The sequence below is a fragment of the Dermacentor andersoni genome, chromosome 1, assembly GCF_023375885.2.
Source record: "Dermacentor andersoni chromosome 1, qqDerAnde1_hic_scaffold, whole genome shotgun sequence".
Lineage (NCBI taxonomy): Eukaryota > Metazoa > Arthropoda > Arachnida > Ixodida > Ixodidae > Dermacentor > Dermacentor andersoni.
This window is the reverse complement of record NC_092814.1, coordinates 312,149,884-312,166,455: the sequence shown is the minus strand read 5'-3', so window position 1 is coordinate 312,166,455 and position 16,572 is coordinate 312,149,884. Positions and strand designations below refer to the sequence as shown.

Sequence of the window (16,572 nt, the reverse complement as noted above, 5' to 3'; positions counted from 1 at the left end):
GTCGGGTGACGAGAGATTTCAAACAGCCTAGGCCATTTTTAACTTTATAAAGGAGCGTATTTTTTCCATTTCTTGAGTACGCCTTTGTGGTTTGGGGCAGCACTTGTAGGTCAAATTCTGAACTTCTCGAAAATGTGCAAAAGAAGTTCACATCTATATTTAAACATCGATTCTGTCAAAAGCCTTCCATCTCCATAGAGCTAACACAGACACTCACGTTATCTACTCGCCCCTGCAGAGGCAATAAATCGTACGTTCTTTTTCTTCACGAATAATACATGGAATAATCTGCTTCTCGCACTTGCTTTGTAATGTGGAATTTTACATTCCGCAGAAAGGCACAAGGAAACCGCGCGCCTTTCGGCCTTCAGATTTTTGTGAACCTCTATCTAGAGTGCAGGCGACATATAACTCCCATTCAGAATACCATGATATCTTCATGCCTAATTTTAATATTTTCCTGAAAGGAGTTGCTGAGGTATTTCAATAACTGAACAAAAACTCTCATATCTGTTGCGTGTTCCATCATTCTGTAATCCTTTCTCCTGTTTCTTCACTTTTGCTTTGTTTTCTATTCGTGTACACATTTTATGCTCTGTTAAAATCTGTATTTGCGAAATTATTATTCTTTTTTATGTGTGCGCGCGTGTGTATGTATGTGTAAGCTTGCATTGTTCTTCATTCGCATTGTTTTGCCGAGTGTGCCAGCACCAAGACCCTCGAGGTTGTTCCTGGGTACTTTAATAAACACATTTGATTGATTGATTGATTGATTGATTGATTGATTGATTGATTGATTGATTGATTGATTGATTGATTGATTGATTGATTGATTGATTGATTGATTGATTGATTGATTGATTGATTGATTGATTGATTGATTGATTGATAAGGACGTGTAATCATTGGCTGTCCATGCATCGCCGGTAATATGTTCGTTACCGCCAATTGGCTGGTGTCTTTTTTCACAAAGTACTCTAGCGTACTCTCATATGAGTATATCCAGCTTGGGCTCATCTTCAAAAAGCATTTCGCATACTCGCGAGCAGTCCACCACAAGCGCTGGCGAATCGCGACGTAGCAAGCATGTCGTTAACAAAGGTCGCCAGCCAGTGACAACCAATTTTCACGAGCGAAAATCAGCGTGGACATGCGCCAATATGTTTCGCACAAACGTTGTACTGTCGCCGTTAATCTGCACGTACACCCGGTCCCCGCGCAGGCATACGTGCTGCTGCACCACTTCGTGCTCAGTCTGGTGGCCGCGGCCGTGCTCTCGCTGTTGGTGGAGCAACCCTTCGTGCGCCTCGAGGCTCTTGTGTCGGAGCGGCTGGCCGCAAGGCGCCCGCCGCCTCCAGAACCCATGGTCCAGGTGCCGCACATCGAACGCCACTGGCTCGACAAGGGGCACGAGAATCCGGCGTTCGCCAAGGAGAAGCTCTGACCACGCTGCACACGGGGCGATGCTTGAGCGACCTCGGCTATATCCTGTAGCACCACTACCGCTGCGTTACGCTTACACATTGATGAGAGACGTGTGAAATTTTTTTTCTCCTTTCTTATCTCCCGTTGCGCTCACCAGAAAGCTACTATTAAAAAAGCAGCAAACACCTGTTAAAGAAAATCCCGAAGATGCCACATATTTAAGGCTGGACTGTAAGAGGCACTTGCCTCTGAAACTGAAGGTGTCAAATGTACACTCTCGACCTTCTACGGGCCTTTAATTACCGCACCGCCACAGCGCTGCGAAGCACCAGTTCTAAGGAAGTTGCTCTTTCCCAGTTCCGCCTTTCTGGGAGGCGATTTGATAGGAGATAAAACGCTGTACATTCGTGTTTTGGTGGAACGTAACCGCATTTCTAGTAGCCACTCTATTGTAGCTGCTGTTACCACAATAAACTTTGACATATGTAATATGCTAATCACCTGCAGCTGTTGGTCACGCTCGAAGCTTGAAGCAGAACCGGTTGTGTCTGTCAATTGTATATTCTTCATATAATATTCTTAGGGTTTCAGAAAAAAAGCGGGCACGAGAGACACGACATTCCACCCATCGCCGATCCTAGTTTCCACGTTGCGCCAAGTCTGCAGCGCATTGCACGCATTGTCCCAACTTATACGACCAACGACCGCACTTTGCCTTTATTTGTGGACTCGACTTGCCTTAGCATGACTAGGCTGGTCTTCAGGGCTAAATCAAGATATGCAGGTCCCTAAATGTAATATTGTAAGTAATTTTATTGAAAAGGTCTTGCTAGCTACCAAAATGCTGCATACACAAGTGGTTTATGCGCTTTCATGGATAAAATTCTCGCGACTAAGTAGAATCAGCAAATGCATTACTAACAACAATGTGCTAATTAACTTTTCATTTTATTTTGCAATTACAGTATACGTTTCCATTAGGCAATTGTAGGCGATCGTATTCGAGGGCGATTCTATTCTGTCGGATACTTCTGGAGCGCCTGTGTAACGAGATGGTGATTATTAAACTTTACGCCATTTTCATATTCAGAGGCGAGGATCTCGAAGCAAGCACAAACACCCCATCTGACAGAAATAATTGCGTGGGAAAGGGGCAAGCCAGTCTTGTCTTTGCCAGCCGTTATTAGCGCCAGCCAGTTGCCCGACCGGGTCATAGCATAGTTGTCACTATGCTTATGATACCCCCTCTGAATGCGAAATTTGCGTAACGAGTGCCAAATTTAATTACGAATATCTCGTCCTACAAGCGCTCCGAAACTTAAAAAAACGGAATTGTACTCGAATACAATTGTCTTCAAGTACTAGCTTAATACAAAGAACTACCAACAATCACTAAATTTAAAAAACAAACGTTAACTAACATTTGTTATTATGTATTTCTGGACCCTACTTCGCCGCGAATTTCGTGTCTACCAAAGCTCATTTTTCTCCATCAAAGATCACCAAAGGCTCGCCGCGCAGCCTTTCCTCCTTGCCCGATGGAAAAGTCTATAGGCGGCCTTTCTTAGCTTGATGCAGTCTATGACTTCTCTGATACAGACAGACATTTTTGGTAGGTAAATTCATGTCTCTGTCTGTTTGATAGAGACATACGAATGAATACGTGGCTGATATACACGTAATTTTGTGATTGTAACACACGAACAGTATATCTAGGGCCGAATAATAGGCAGCATAACATTAAATTACATTGCATATTTGGAAACCTCTTCCAGGAACGTGAACGTTTGCTGGCGTCCGTTACATTTAGTCAAGTCTAAATGGCCAACGAGTAAAGGGCGCCGAGGGAAGGACCACCGAATGTTGGTCGACAAATTGAAATAGCCCGATAGCGATGACCAGTTCGGACGTTAGTGTAGGGGATAACTTAATACGATTTTTACGTTTCTAACCGACTCTGTCACGAATGCCTTCCCCTAGCCTCATCAAAAATGAAGCGCCAGCTGCGCTTCATAGAAAATCCAGTCCCGAGCAACTCTGGCATTGAATAATCACAATCGTTTGAGAAAGGTGTTCGTACGTTGCTACACACTCCTCCTCTCCAGTGCACTCATTGAGCGAGTTTTCAGTGTCGCTTCCAGATGTTTCACAGATGTTCCAGATGCTTCACAAGGTAACTAGGGAAAGTTACCGAATAAAATATTGAAAAGAAATACTTAGGGAAGACAAGCAACGTGTGACGCGCTGCAGAGGATGCATTGAAAGAGCCAGGCTAGCTCGTACCATTTACTGTATTTGTGCAATGTTGATAAATGTAAGGAGGAAAGTAACGTTAGGATAACCGGTTGCTTTTTAGTAATTGCTCAGTTACTTTCGTGGTCCGGCAGTTTTTAATAAGCGAATCAATTACATATTTTTAGAGAAGGTATTGTAATCAGGTACATTTTTTCTGTAATGTGTACAAGTCCGATGTCTACGCACTACACCATTAATAAGCTGTGACGAAATGCCCACACTTAATCACGTGAATACACAGCGTCAGATGTTAAGGCAGCGATATCACGAGTATGATGCTTGTCGAGAAAAGAATTGCGATGAGAGGACTATCTACCGAGATGTATAGGACACGCATTTAAATGCATTTAGGGATTCAATGTTCCTTGGGTCACCATAGCACATACCCATTCTGGAGGATGGGCAATAATGGGCGCATACCGAGTGGCATGCACAGTGGCTAAAGAACTGAGTAGCCTAAATATCAAATATTAAGGAAAATCAAGGTAGCCGTTGAATATTACGCGCTCTTATGCGATATTCCATTAAAATTTGATATTATACATGCAGGTTTTATGTCATGCTTTATTGTTTTCATAGGCCGAAGAGAGGTGCTCTCACTGGCAATACTTTGTCAATCAAAATTCTGTGCACTGTACAAGCAATTGCTCGGGATGTGACCTCCTAAAGCAACCCACTACATAGGAGACACCGTAGTTTGAGGCTCCAGAAATTATTTCGACTCCCCATACATGGTTAATAAACGTGCACTCAAAGTACGAGCATTTGCTTTAAACCTCCTGGCCTCTTTAATCCACACACATAACGATAGAAGTAACGCTAAGGAAAATTGGACCGCCGACCACGTGCTCAAATAAGCAGTGTGCCACATCCTCGGAACCGCCACTGCGGTACGACAAAAATTCCTGCCGAACCCACCTCGCGATGTCTGTCGACGATAATGCGATTCTCATTCAAGCAATGCGGCGAAACACCGTATCGCTGAAGACACGCTTATTTAGAATGTGTAGTCGCCATTTTGAGACTTCCGTTGCTTTAGCTATATGCGACATGCGCTGTCTTCGGTATCGGCGCACTTTGCTATGACACTCGCTTGCAAAAGTCGGCCATGAGCATGACGGCATGACGACGTGTGTATGACGACGACGCGGCGACGACGATGGAATGAAGTCGATGTAACGGCGAAGGCGGCATGACGAAGATATCACGACTACCATGATGATGATTCTGAAATGATGTAGATGGTATAACGACGACCACGTGGCGACGACCGCAAGATGAGAATGGGATGAAGACAAGCGTATGACGGCGATGGCCATTGATGACGGCAATTGCGCATGTTGTGTGTCCCTTCTTCGTTCGACATCCTGTCTTTGTGCGCGCAAGAGTCTAATAAGTACCATGGCCTGCCGACCACTGTATCACGAACGCTATATGACGACGATGCCATAAAAAGCCGAGAAACAAAGACACCAGGGACAACACAGGGTAAATTACTTGTACTTGCTGACTGAAATCAATTATAAATGAATGGAATTGAAAGTGGATGAAAAAAAAATTGGAGGACGCTTAAGCTTCGCCTTCAAGAGTGGAACGCGATAGCGTTCCCGTCGATCCGCCAAGGGGTGTAATTAAGGCAATGCGCTACGGCGCAGCGATCACTTACGAGGCGCCCCGCATCGGACTTTGCACCCACCAATCACGCGGTGAGCGCCGAGCAACGCAGCGTTCGGAGCGGCAACGAAACGTGCGCCTGAGCAAGCGGAACGAACCAAAGAACTCGGTGTCTCGGAGGGAGAAACGATCTACGCGAGCCAAACGTCGTGATCGGCACGGACAGCCGGGCCGCGACGCACCATGAACGCGAATGCGATCATGGGGCTGACGCCTCGATGGGATCGTCCTCTATCTCGCTTGGGAGCACCACGCAGACGCATGACTCCTCGCCAGCCGCACGGAACACATCGCAGGGGACGCTTTCCCACCAAACGCGCTACGGCGCAGCGATCACGTCAGAGGCGTCCCACATCGGACGCTGCACCTAGGAATCGCGCTGTGAGCGGTAAGAGGAGCCGCGTCGCCTAAACACGAGGGTTCGAGTGACGCACGCTGGAAGTTGGAAGGCGAGAGAGCGAGAAAACTTATTAAACGCAAGGGTATTGGGGCATCCTTGCACCGGTCCCCGCATGGCCCCCATGCGCTCAAAAGAGACGAAGGGGAGAAACGGGCGAGTGGCACCCAACCTGTCGGGGCAGCGCCGCACATTGCGAGGAGAGGGTCTTCTGTGTTTGCCGCAAGATGGCTCTGCGTCTGCGTCAAGCGCAGAAGAAATGTAGCGAAAACGTACTTCGCTACTCGCTTAACTGCGACTTCTGTAATTTACATGCTCATAATTACCGATATACACCGCAGTATAACTTTCTACAGCACGTTTCTGAGGCAACACCACATTCACTAGAGGGGCTTTTGTCGCGCTTTGAACCATCGAACTCATGGCTAAGTGGTAGCGCCTCCGTCTCACATTCCGGAGACCCTGGTTCGATTCCCACCCAGCCCATCTTGCGAGTTGTTTTGATTCATGAATTGCCTTCCGTGATTTTTCGCTCACGGCCAATGCCGCCGACGCCGACGACGCCGGCTTTTCTGCGACACGAGCTCCTTAACGCTGTGGCGTTAGAACAACTTGCCGCAGGTGGGGAACGATCCCACGTCTTCGCATTACGCGTGTGATGCTCTGCCAATCGAGCTACCGCGGCACCGTTTTCCCATCCACTTTCCGGGGTATTTATGTGTTGCTACTAGAACTAAAGACGACAGAAAGCTGAGCTAGTTGGTAAGGATTCATAATGCAAAGAAGGGGTAAGGCGTGCAGACACGGACATATGAGAAGAGAAGTGCACAACACGAACGCCGACTATCAACTGAAGGAAGCACTGAGGCGAAAAAAAAAGAAGACACAAAACTCATCTGCGCATTCTCTGGAAAAGCAGCACCACGTGTCAATCTGATACATGTGCCGTTCTACGTGGAGGTAACTGTTAAGGCATGTGATCTCTTCCTTATGTAAGGTAATCGAAGGCTGACTCACGCACGCACTTCCGCCATTATTGATATGCCATGCCTCGACCATAAGACGCGTATCTCCATTCGTATGCCTGTACAGTATCGCGCATTCGTCTAACTTAGGTGTGCAGTTACAATCTTGGCAGTTTTGGGAATGTAAGGAAAGATTAGAAGGTGATCCACCTGTTAACGACCTTTTATGTTCCATTAGCCTCTGATTGATGCACCGCCCCGTTTGCCCTACGTAGAAATGGCCACAGCTAAAGGGAACTTAATATACCACACCCATACGACAGTCAGTGAAATTGTTGTTTTTAATGTGCTTCACTGGACAAATTTTTGTTCTTTTTTGCCTTTCACCTGCTCTTTTTTTCTTTGCACGGCAGCGCATATCTTACCTAGCTTATAGAGAGCAATGAAAACGACATTAATATCATATCTACTTGCAACTTGTTTAGCCTGTGCGATACTGAATGAATGTACGGAATAGCCACTACTCTTTTCTTGCTATTACTGCTTTCTGGAATCACGTCCGTCCCCCTCGAAATCGACTGCTTTAGGCGTTCAGCCACAGCGGCCACTGCTACGCTAGGATACCCTGCTTCTAATAGGCGCTGGATCTGTGCATTAAAACTGGCGCTCATTTTGTGCAAGCACAATCTGGTGAGAGAAGACTTAAGGCACGACATGGAAATCCGGTTTTTTACTACTTTGGAATGCTTGGATCGAAAGTTTAACAATGGCTTCGAAGATCTAGGGGAGTACTGCCCACACGCGTGATTTTGTTCCCGTTACAGCTTCACTGTAATAACCGCATAATAAAACCATATATTTCAAAGATGCGGCAGAGCCCATCTCGCGATGGATGCCGACGACAATGCGATATATATATATATATATATATATATATATATATATATATATATATATATATATATATATATATATGTCATGAGAAGCCAACAAACACTGACACCAAGGACAACATAGGGGAAATTACTTGTGCTTAATAAATGAAATAATGAAACGACAAATTATTGGAAATTAAAGTGGATGAAAAAACAACTTGCCGCAGGTGGGAACCGAAATGCGAAGGTTGTGGGTTCGTTTCCCACCTGCGGCCAGTACTAGAATACGCCAACACGGTATGGTTTCCTCACACAAAGACAAACATAACTGAAATGGAAAAAGTTCAAAGGAAAGCAATACGGTTTATTCACAACAAGTACAAAACCACTGACTCGCCCACAGAACTCCTGGTTTCATCCGGAATGAACACACTCGTAAACACAGCAAAGCAAGCTCGGCTAAAATTCCTACACAACCTGTTGCACAACCGCTTAACATAAATTCTTCAAAATACATTACTTTCTCTACGTCCCGAATTTCACGCCATAAGCATAATAAAATGTTAGTTGAGTACCCTTGTAAAACGGACACATTTAGATAATCTTTTTTCCCTACTGCTGTTAGGGAGTGGAACCACCTCGACTCAACAATAGCTGATATAGAATCGCCATCAATTTTTAGCAACATGATAAAAAAGAGTAAGGAATAACTGCACGAAAAACTTTAGTCTTATGCAAATTTCTTTTTTTTTACATTGTTTAGATCTATCTCTTATGTTATGTTATGTTAGATTGTATTAAGTTATACACTGTTAGGTTGTAAATAGTTGAGTTGCATTTATATTTCACGAGATTGTATTGTACCACAATTTATTGTATCTATAACAATTTTTTATCGTTAGAGTTGACCTCACTAATTAAATGCATGAAACGATGCCTTTCTTTTTTTTGCATTTGTATTTTTCCAGACCGTACTGCGTAGCTACGTTGGCGTATCTGGTTTATTCTACTTTGTATACACATGTTGTATGAAAAAATGCTGTATCAACGCTTACATTGTAACAGTATGCCCACCTGCTATGGTCTCGATAAAGAGACTGGCAGTATTGAATATATATATATATATATATATATATATATATATATATATATATATATATATATATATATATATATATATATATTCAAATGAGAGAAAGGCAGGGAGGTTAACCAGAGCGAAAGCCTCCGGTTTGCTACCCTGCACTAGGGGAAGAGAAAGGGGAAGTAAAGACGGAAAAAAGAGCGGGGACAAAAAGAAAGGCGTGAAAAAGATAGGACAGGATCATTATAGTCTTCCTAATAGGCCACTACCACGTAAAAAGGTCAACAAAGCCTTGACCGACTTTCGGTGCGACGACAGTTCATGTCGGCATTCCAAGACTGTCTGTGCTGAAATTGGCCAGTCGTCAAGGCCTGCCAACATGGCCGCTAACGACAGCCGGTGCGCGTTGTGTCGAGGGCAGTTGCAAAGTGCGTGTTCTATAGCCTCGTCGCCGCGCCAGTGACTGCAAGCCGCGCTCTCGTCCATACCGACTGGGAAGGCAAAAGATCTTGTGAAAGCGACACCAAGCCACAGTCGGCAAAGTACTGTTGTCTCGAGTCGAGAAAGTCGAGATAGGGGTCGAAGTTCAAGGGACGGGTTCAGTCGGTGCAGGCGTGTGTGCTGCAAGCTTGGTGTGTTCCATAAAGATCTCGTGGCTTCATTTGCAAGCACAGGGATTTTCATTGTTGCTCCTGTTCTTGAGAATGGTATGGAGTCTTGCAAGCCCTCCTCATGGGCAGATCGTGCTGCTGCATTGGCATATTCATTGCCCATTATGCCACACTGGCTTGGATTCCACTGTAACGTGATGCCATGTCCTTGCTCGACGATGTGGTGAAGCAGCAGTCCGATTTCTAGAACTAGTTGTTCGTGGGGTCGGGGGCCTCAGGTAGAAACCAAAGAATGAACGGCAGCCTTGGAGTGACTGAACATGTTCCATTTCTTGGGAAGTTCATCAGAAATTACTCGAAGGGCATAACGAATAGCAGCGAGTTCCGCGGCAGCCGAGTATTCAAGCAATGTAGTGAAACACTGTATTACTTAAGAAAGATTATTTAGAGTCTGTAGTGGTCATCTTGAGACTTCAATTGTTTCGGCGCACTCTTTTGTGACACTCGCTTTCCAAGGTGGGCCATGAGCTTGACGGCATGATTACGGTTGTATGACGACGACACATAGACGCCGAAGGAATGACGCCGATAAAATGACGACGGCAGTATGACGACAATGAGGACAATTCTGAAATAATCGAGAGGGTAGAACAACGACCGCGTTACGACGACGGCATGAGGACAATAACATGACGACGGCATGACGATGACACTGTGACAGCGACAGCATGACGAGGATAGGATGACGAAGCTGGAATGACGACGATGAAACAATGACGGTATCACGACTGCGACCACTTACCTAGCTGGCAGACTGCTTGGTCTGCTTGATCGACGTAAGCTAGATAGATAGATAGATAGATAGATAGATAGATAGATAGATAGATAGATAGATAGATAGATAGATAGATAGATAGATAGATAGATAGATAGATAGATAGATAGATAGATAGATAGATAGATAGATAGATAGATAGATAGATAGATAGATAGATAGATAGATAGATAGATAGATAGATAGATAGATAGATAGAGTGAATACTTAAAGTAGACTAAGAATGCTCATCGCATTAATAACGGTGTAATGTAAGCATGCGTAAACGAAATAAACAACGTTTGTTCTTTCAGTATTAGCCACGTGAGAATACGGCATGCGCGTGGCCTTGAAGCTGGCTCCCGAGCCATCATTTTTTCGCACCCGCCGTCGAAACTATACTTTGCATGAAGAAAGCTTTAACTGAGGGAGCGACCACGATGGAGGCAAGAAGAAGCGGGGCCCTAGCGGCCACAACTTGGAAGCGGCAGTGGCAGCGGCAGCTCCTATGGTTGTCCCCCGGCTCTGCCGCTTCCTACATTGAATCAAAAAACAGTAATCAACATCTGCACACCGAGGAGGCGACATGGACGACGTGGCGCCGTTTTTCACGTACAGACACGCGGCGCTCACGATGGCTCCTGCAAACTTCGATGGCACCGCTTGTATCCGCGAGAGCCATTTTTCTCTCAGTTCATTTGGCGTGCCACCATGTGACCAACAGAAAGCGGCAACGCCTGTCGTTTTCAAGACAGACTTGTTGGTATGCTATGAGTGGTACGATTGCTATGATTGGAACGGACCGCATAGCCGAATCGAAATTAGCTTGAGAAACAGAGAATTAAATAACATTTATTAGTAGCAAAGGAACTAAAGCCCCAGTCCAGGCCTCCTGGTAAGCTTATGCTTCCTAGCCCAGCACGTTTTTGACGTGCTGCACCAGAAGCGACCACCATAGTTTTTCAAACTTTCGTGTAGGAGTGGTCCACTCCTCCCAGCTGCCGGGACGCTGGTTGTGTGGTACAGACAGACAAAGAGCTTTATTTACAAGGTCCTGAGAAGCTTTGCCCTAGGGCAGAGCTGCGGGCCGCTCCCACGTGGGGACTGGTAGGCCTAGCCTAACCACCGCATCATGGGCTCTCTGGACCGCCCAAGTTTGCCGTGAAAGTTCTGAGCTCTGGATGGCAGAGCTCCATTCTTCCGTGATGCGATTGGGTCCCTGTAACGAGGGGCATCGCCAGAGCATGTGTGCGAGATTGCTAACAGCCCCAGAGTCGGGGCCAGTAGAGCTAAAAGCCTCTGGAGTGATCGTATGGAAAAGGGCCAGGTTTGGATATAACTTAGTCTGAAGCATGCGTAAAGTGGACGCCAGAGGTCTAGCCAGTTTGCTATGAGGGGGAGGATAAGTCCTGCTAGCCAGGTGACAGTGCGTTGTGATTTCGCTGAAAGTAGGGAGAATGTCCCGAAACTCGAGAACCGCGGAGTCTGAGCTCGACCCAGCTCCCGCGTGGTGGGTTAGTGCGCGCGCTTGGGAGTGGGCGATGTCACAGAGATGGGGAAAAGAGTCAAGCTGGGGGTTGAGGTGCGCCGGAAACCACATGATTGTGTGCGGAGAGATTATCTTGTTCTTGAGAATCTTGTGAGACTCCTCAGTGATGGAACCTGAAGCGAAATATCTGACCGCCGATCTCGAATCAGTGAAGATTTGTGATCTGCTTATAGCAGTGCTATAGCAACTGCGACCTGCTCCGCTCTGGTTCATGTTGAGCACTTCAGGGAAGCCGCATTCACTATCTGTCCGTTGTGATCAAAGAGGGCAATGGTGAATTTAGGCGACTGTCCATATTGGGCTGCGTCGACAAAACATGCCGAGTAGGGATTGTATTTGGTACGCTTGAGGAGGGCGAGGGCTCTTGCCCTGCGTCTGCCTACGTTGTGTTGAGGATGAACATTACGGGGAAACGGTGCGACTCGTATGTTGTTCCTTTGATCTACTGAGATTTCATATTTCCACTCTTCCATGAGGATAGGGTTGATCCCAAGAACCACCAGGATCTTCTTTCCAGCCGGAGTACAGGATAGACGGGCCAGTTGGGCCGACTCCTGTGCCTCGATTATCTCGTCCAATGTGTTGTGCACTCCTGGTTGCATAAGGAGGTACGTGCTCGCCCGCTTCGGAATGCCTAGTATTTTTTTTATACTTTTTCTGATGAGCGTGTTTAATCTTTTCTTCTCAGAGTTATACCAATTGTGCATGGCTGCCACATAAACTATATGACTCATGAGGAAGGCGTGGAACAACCTGAGGAGGTTGTCTTCCTGAAGGCCTCCACGCCTATTCGAGACTGTTGATGATTCTGATCATGTTCTCAGTCTTGGCTGTGAGCTTGTTGAGCGTCGTATTGTTACTGCCATTGGATTCGATGAACATGCGCAGGATCCGAATGGTGTCTACTCTGTGGATGGTACAGCCGCTTTTAGTGTAGAGTTTAACTTTTATTTCAGACAACGGTTTGCAGCCTCTAGGTTCGGGACCTCTCCTGACTGGCCTGTATAGGAGAAGCTCAGACTTGCTCGGGGAACATCTAATCCCCTTATTTTCCAGGTACATCTCTGTTTGGTCTACAGCCTCCTGTAAGCCTAATTCAACACCTCCTTCGCTTCCTCCGGTGCACCAGATTGTGATGTCATCAGCGTAGAGCGTATGATTGATTCCTTCTATGTTAGAGAGCCTTTGCGACAGTTTCTTCATGGCAACGTAAAAAAGCAGTGGTGAGACTACCGCTTCTTGTGGCATGCCTCTGGGGCCCAAACTGAAATTGTCGGACTTGAGGTCACCGATATTGAGCGTGGCCTTGCGATCCCTGAGGAACGAACTTATGTATCTGTGGAAGGCGTCTCCCAAATTGAGCTCCGAGATGGAGTTCAGAATGTGAGCAAGGGATACATTGTCAAAGGCCTTCTCCAGGTCTAGGCCTAAGATGCCTCTTATATCTTTTGTGGTGTTGTCAAGGAATTGACACTTGATGAGCTTCATCACGCCCTGCGTTGATAGGGGCAGACGAAAGCCGATCATGTTGTACGGAAACAATCCTTGTTTCTCGATGTGCTTGGAAATGCGATTGTGTACGACATGTTCCGCCACCATCCCCATGCAGGACGTGAGGGAAATGGGTCTGATGTTTGAGAGACTCGGGGGTCTTCCACGCTTTGGAATGAGGATGACCGAGGCCATTTTCCAAGACTCCAGGACAACCCCTCGTTCCCATATTCTATTGATCTCCTCTATCAACCATGCTATGGAACCGTCGTCCAGGTTTCTGAGGGCCCGTTTGGGGATGTCATCAGGACCAGGGGCCGACCTGCCATCTAGATTCTGGAGGGCTTCCCTTACTTCACATGTCTTGAAGGGGTTACCTAGCTCGGGGCAAGATGGGCCTTTGTAGGGCGGATAGTCTTCGTCACTCGAGTTGCCCAGTGACAGATACTTGGGAGCGATTCTTTCGAGTACGGCCTTTACTGTCTGTAATTGTGATGCCCCGTGTAGAACCTTCGCTAACACTTGTCTTTGGTTTGACTTGGTATTGGTATCATCGAGCAGATGCTTGAGTAGGTTCCATTCAGCTCCAACTCTCATCTGGCCATCCACGGAATTGCAGACCTCATCCCACTGTTGTCTGCTCAGTGTTTGACAGTGATCATCTATAGTTTTGTTGAGCTCCGCGATCTTTTTTCAGAGCCTTCGGTTGAGTTTCTACCCTTTCCATCTGTTCAACAGTGACGTTTTAGCTTCTAGAAGATGAGCGAGATGGCTATCCATCCTGTCCACCTCCAGTTCAGTCTGGACTTTCTTTGTCGCCGCACTGATCTCCTCTTTTAACTGTTCAGCCCACAGCTCTAGGCTAAGTGCTGAGTCATGTGTTTGTGCTCGCTCTTCCCTAATCTTGCGAAAGTAATCCCAATTTGTAATAGTGAACTCTTTGAGGTTCCCGCTTTTTCACGTTGACGGAGGTGGCCGGGATGTTGTGATCGCTGCCAAGGTCCACTTGGAGGTTAGACCAAGAGGCCGACTCGACATTCCGTGTAAAAAAGAGGTCAGCCGTGGTATCCCTAGAGGAGGAGTTGCCGATCCTGGTCGGTAAAGCAGGATCTCTTATAAGCGTGAGGTTATTATTGACTGTAGTTTGCCATAGGTCAACGCCCTTGCGGTTAGCTTGTTGGTACCCCCATGCTTGATGCGGAGCGTTGAAGTCTCCGGCCATCAGAAGTGGGAATGTCTTGGCCTTGCTAGTAGCCCTGTTGATAATTGTCGCGAACCTTTGCCTGAGATCTTTGGGTGTACTGTATATGTTAAGTATAAATATACTGGTCTTGAACTGTACGCTGGGGATGATTTCAACGAGCGAGTGTTCACCCTTATTGGATTCAAGATTGAAATCGCGGGCTATGAACACATATTTGTTGGTGACTGATGTACTGATGAATAGGGGATGGGAACATCACCCTATTGTGCATGCGATTTATAGACCCATAGGGTGACGGTATCCGAGAGCGTTTCTTGTAATAGGTTGACATGTGGCTTTTCCGGGTGGGTGCGAATGAACTGTTGGAGGACACTCCTTTTACAATGCAGTGTGTGGTTGTGTGGTAGTTTAGAAAGTATTGTCTTTCTGAAGATGGAGCCGCAAGCCACTCCCACAAGGCGTGTATATTTGATGGATAGGCCCCACAGTGTTTGCGAGTGGGCGGGCTTGGATCCCTGTTAAAGAATGCGTATAGGGTGGTGTGAATAATGGGCGTGTTTGTGCTTTTCGTATGACTGAGGCATCCTCTCTCGAAAGCGTGTAGAATGGTGTATTGAAAAGTGTTGATACTTCCCTGCGAGTTTTCAAAATATGTAGTCTTTCTTTCCGCTAGATCTTCCGCTGTTTTCTGGGATTGCAAACGTCTCCGACAGGCCAAAGAATAGGAGGTCCCATATTTTCTGCACGGGAGAGCTGGTGTGCTCTTAAATTTGCGCGCGATTCGTGATGGCCTTGAACCCATTGCATACGTACGTGTAGAAGGGGGTCAGCATGCGTGTACATGTGTAGCATTGTCCGTACGTGTCGAGCCAAGTCATCATTTTGAATGTCTCTGCAAGTGCCTTGACTTCCTGTTCCATTTGTAATCGTCTGGTATTTCTTCTAGTAATATGGGTAGCTTCATCATCGCACTTTTAAATAAAGTCGGTGAGAGCAGAGAACCTTGACGTGTTCCGCGCGTAATAGGATGGCTAGATGACAAATATTCATCAAGTTTCATTTTAACTGTCTTTTCACTTAGGAAAGTCTCACCATAGTTGCTTACTATGGCACGACGGCACCGAAAGAATGTGGTTCGCTGAAAATCCTCTGCAAACACATCAACACTGGCTTGGTGCTCTTTGGCCATACCTGGCCCTTGCGCCACTAAACACCACACATTGATTCATTCTGTCCGTCCTGCAAGGACCACAATGTGGTCTGCAGTATGTACTAAATAATATCAATAAATACTCTAGGCCCCGGCTTAGTTGCCTTGAGTTCCTCTAGAATTGCGTGGTTGACACCATCAAAAGCTCGTTGCATATCGACTCCTACGATTGTTCTTAGCTGAGCTGTACTTGGTAAATCGAACACCTGGTTTTTGATCCTCAGCATAGCGTCCTGAGTGCTAAAATGTTTTCTGAAGCCTGTCATTGTCAAGGGTAAAAGTTGAAGGCTTTCCAGGTGCCACTCAAGACATTATCCACCATCTTCTCATTTAGTTTTCCTCCACAGCAGGTTAACGATATGGACCTGAAATTGAATAGTTTGTCGGGTGGTTTTCCTGGCTTAGGACTTCGTATTACTACTGCCTCCTTCCATTTTATTTAATTACTCCTTTTTTCCAATGCTTTATTTATATATTCTAGCAGAGCCTCTTGATAATTATCTTGCAAGTTTCTCCACGTTGCGTGCGTGATTCCATCTGCTCTGGAGGTAATGTTCCTTTTTAAGCTCTGCATGGAGGCAGGTCATTCCAGAAGGAAAAAAGGCAAGGTGATGCCTTGTGCATTGTCGTTAACGTATTCTCCGTAATCTGGTAAGGGACTAACGTCGCTTTTGATTGAAAAAGAAAGGTATGTGAAACTTATGCAACTAGTTCCCCTGTATTTTTATTTTCCAACATTCGCAGTTTATTTGCCGCATGTCTTAGTTTTGTCTGGCCCAGAATGGTCCTCAGTATTTGCCACACCTTCGGGGTATGCAGTTGTCCGTTAAGCTGATCATAGATTTGAAGTCGGTTCTCGTTTGCTGATTGCCGGGCATAACTTTGAGCTTCTGTTGTGATTTTTTTCATTGTTCTGCGCATTTCTTTGTATGATTTATTCTTTCCTTTTATTTACTGATTAGTCTGTGGCGTTCTTCC

General features: G+C 46.0%; 1 protein-coding gene across 1 annotated transcript in view; it reads left to right on the top strand.

Moving 5' to 3' along the window:
• LOC126548463 (O-acyltransferase like protein-like) overlaps positions 1-1,937 on the top strand; it is a 34,136-nt gene extending 32,199 nt beyond the window's left edge. The window contains exon 10 of the mRNA XM_050196654.3: positions 1,223-1,937. Coding sequence (XP_050052611.2) covers positions 1,223-1,444 — 222 coding nt within the window. The 3' untranslated portion in view covers positions 1,445-1,937. The remainder of the gene's footprint in view (positions 1-1,222) is intronic.
• The last annotated feature ends 14,635 nt before the right edge of the window (positions 1,938-16,572 follow it).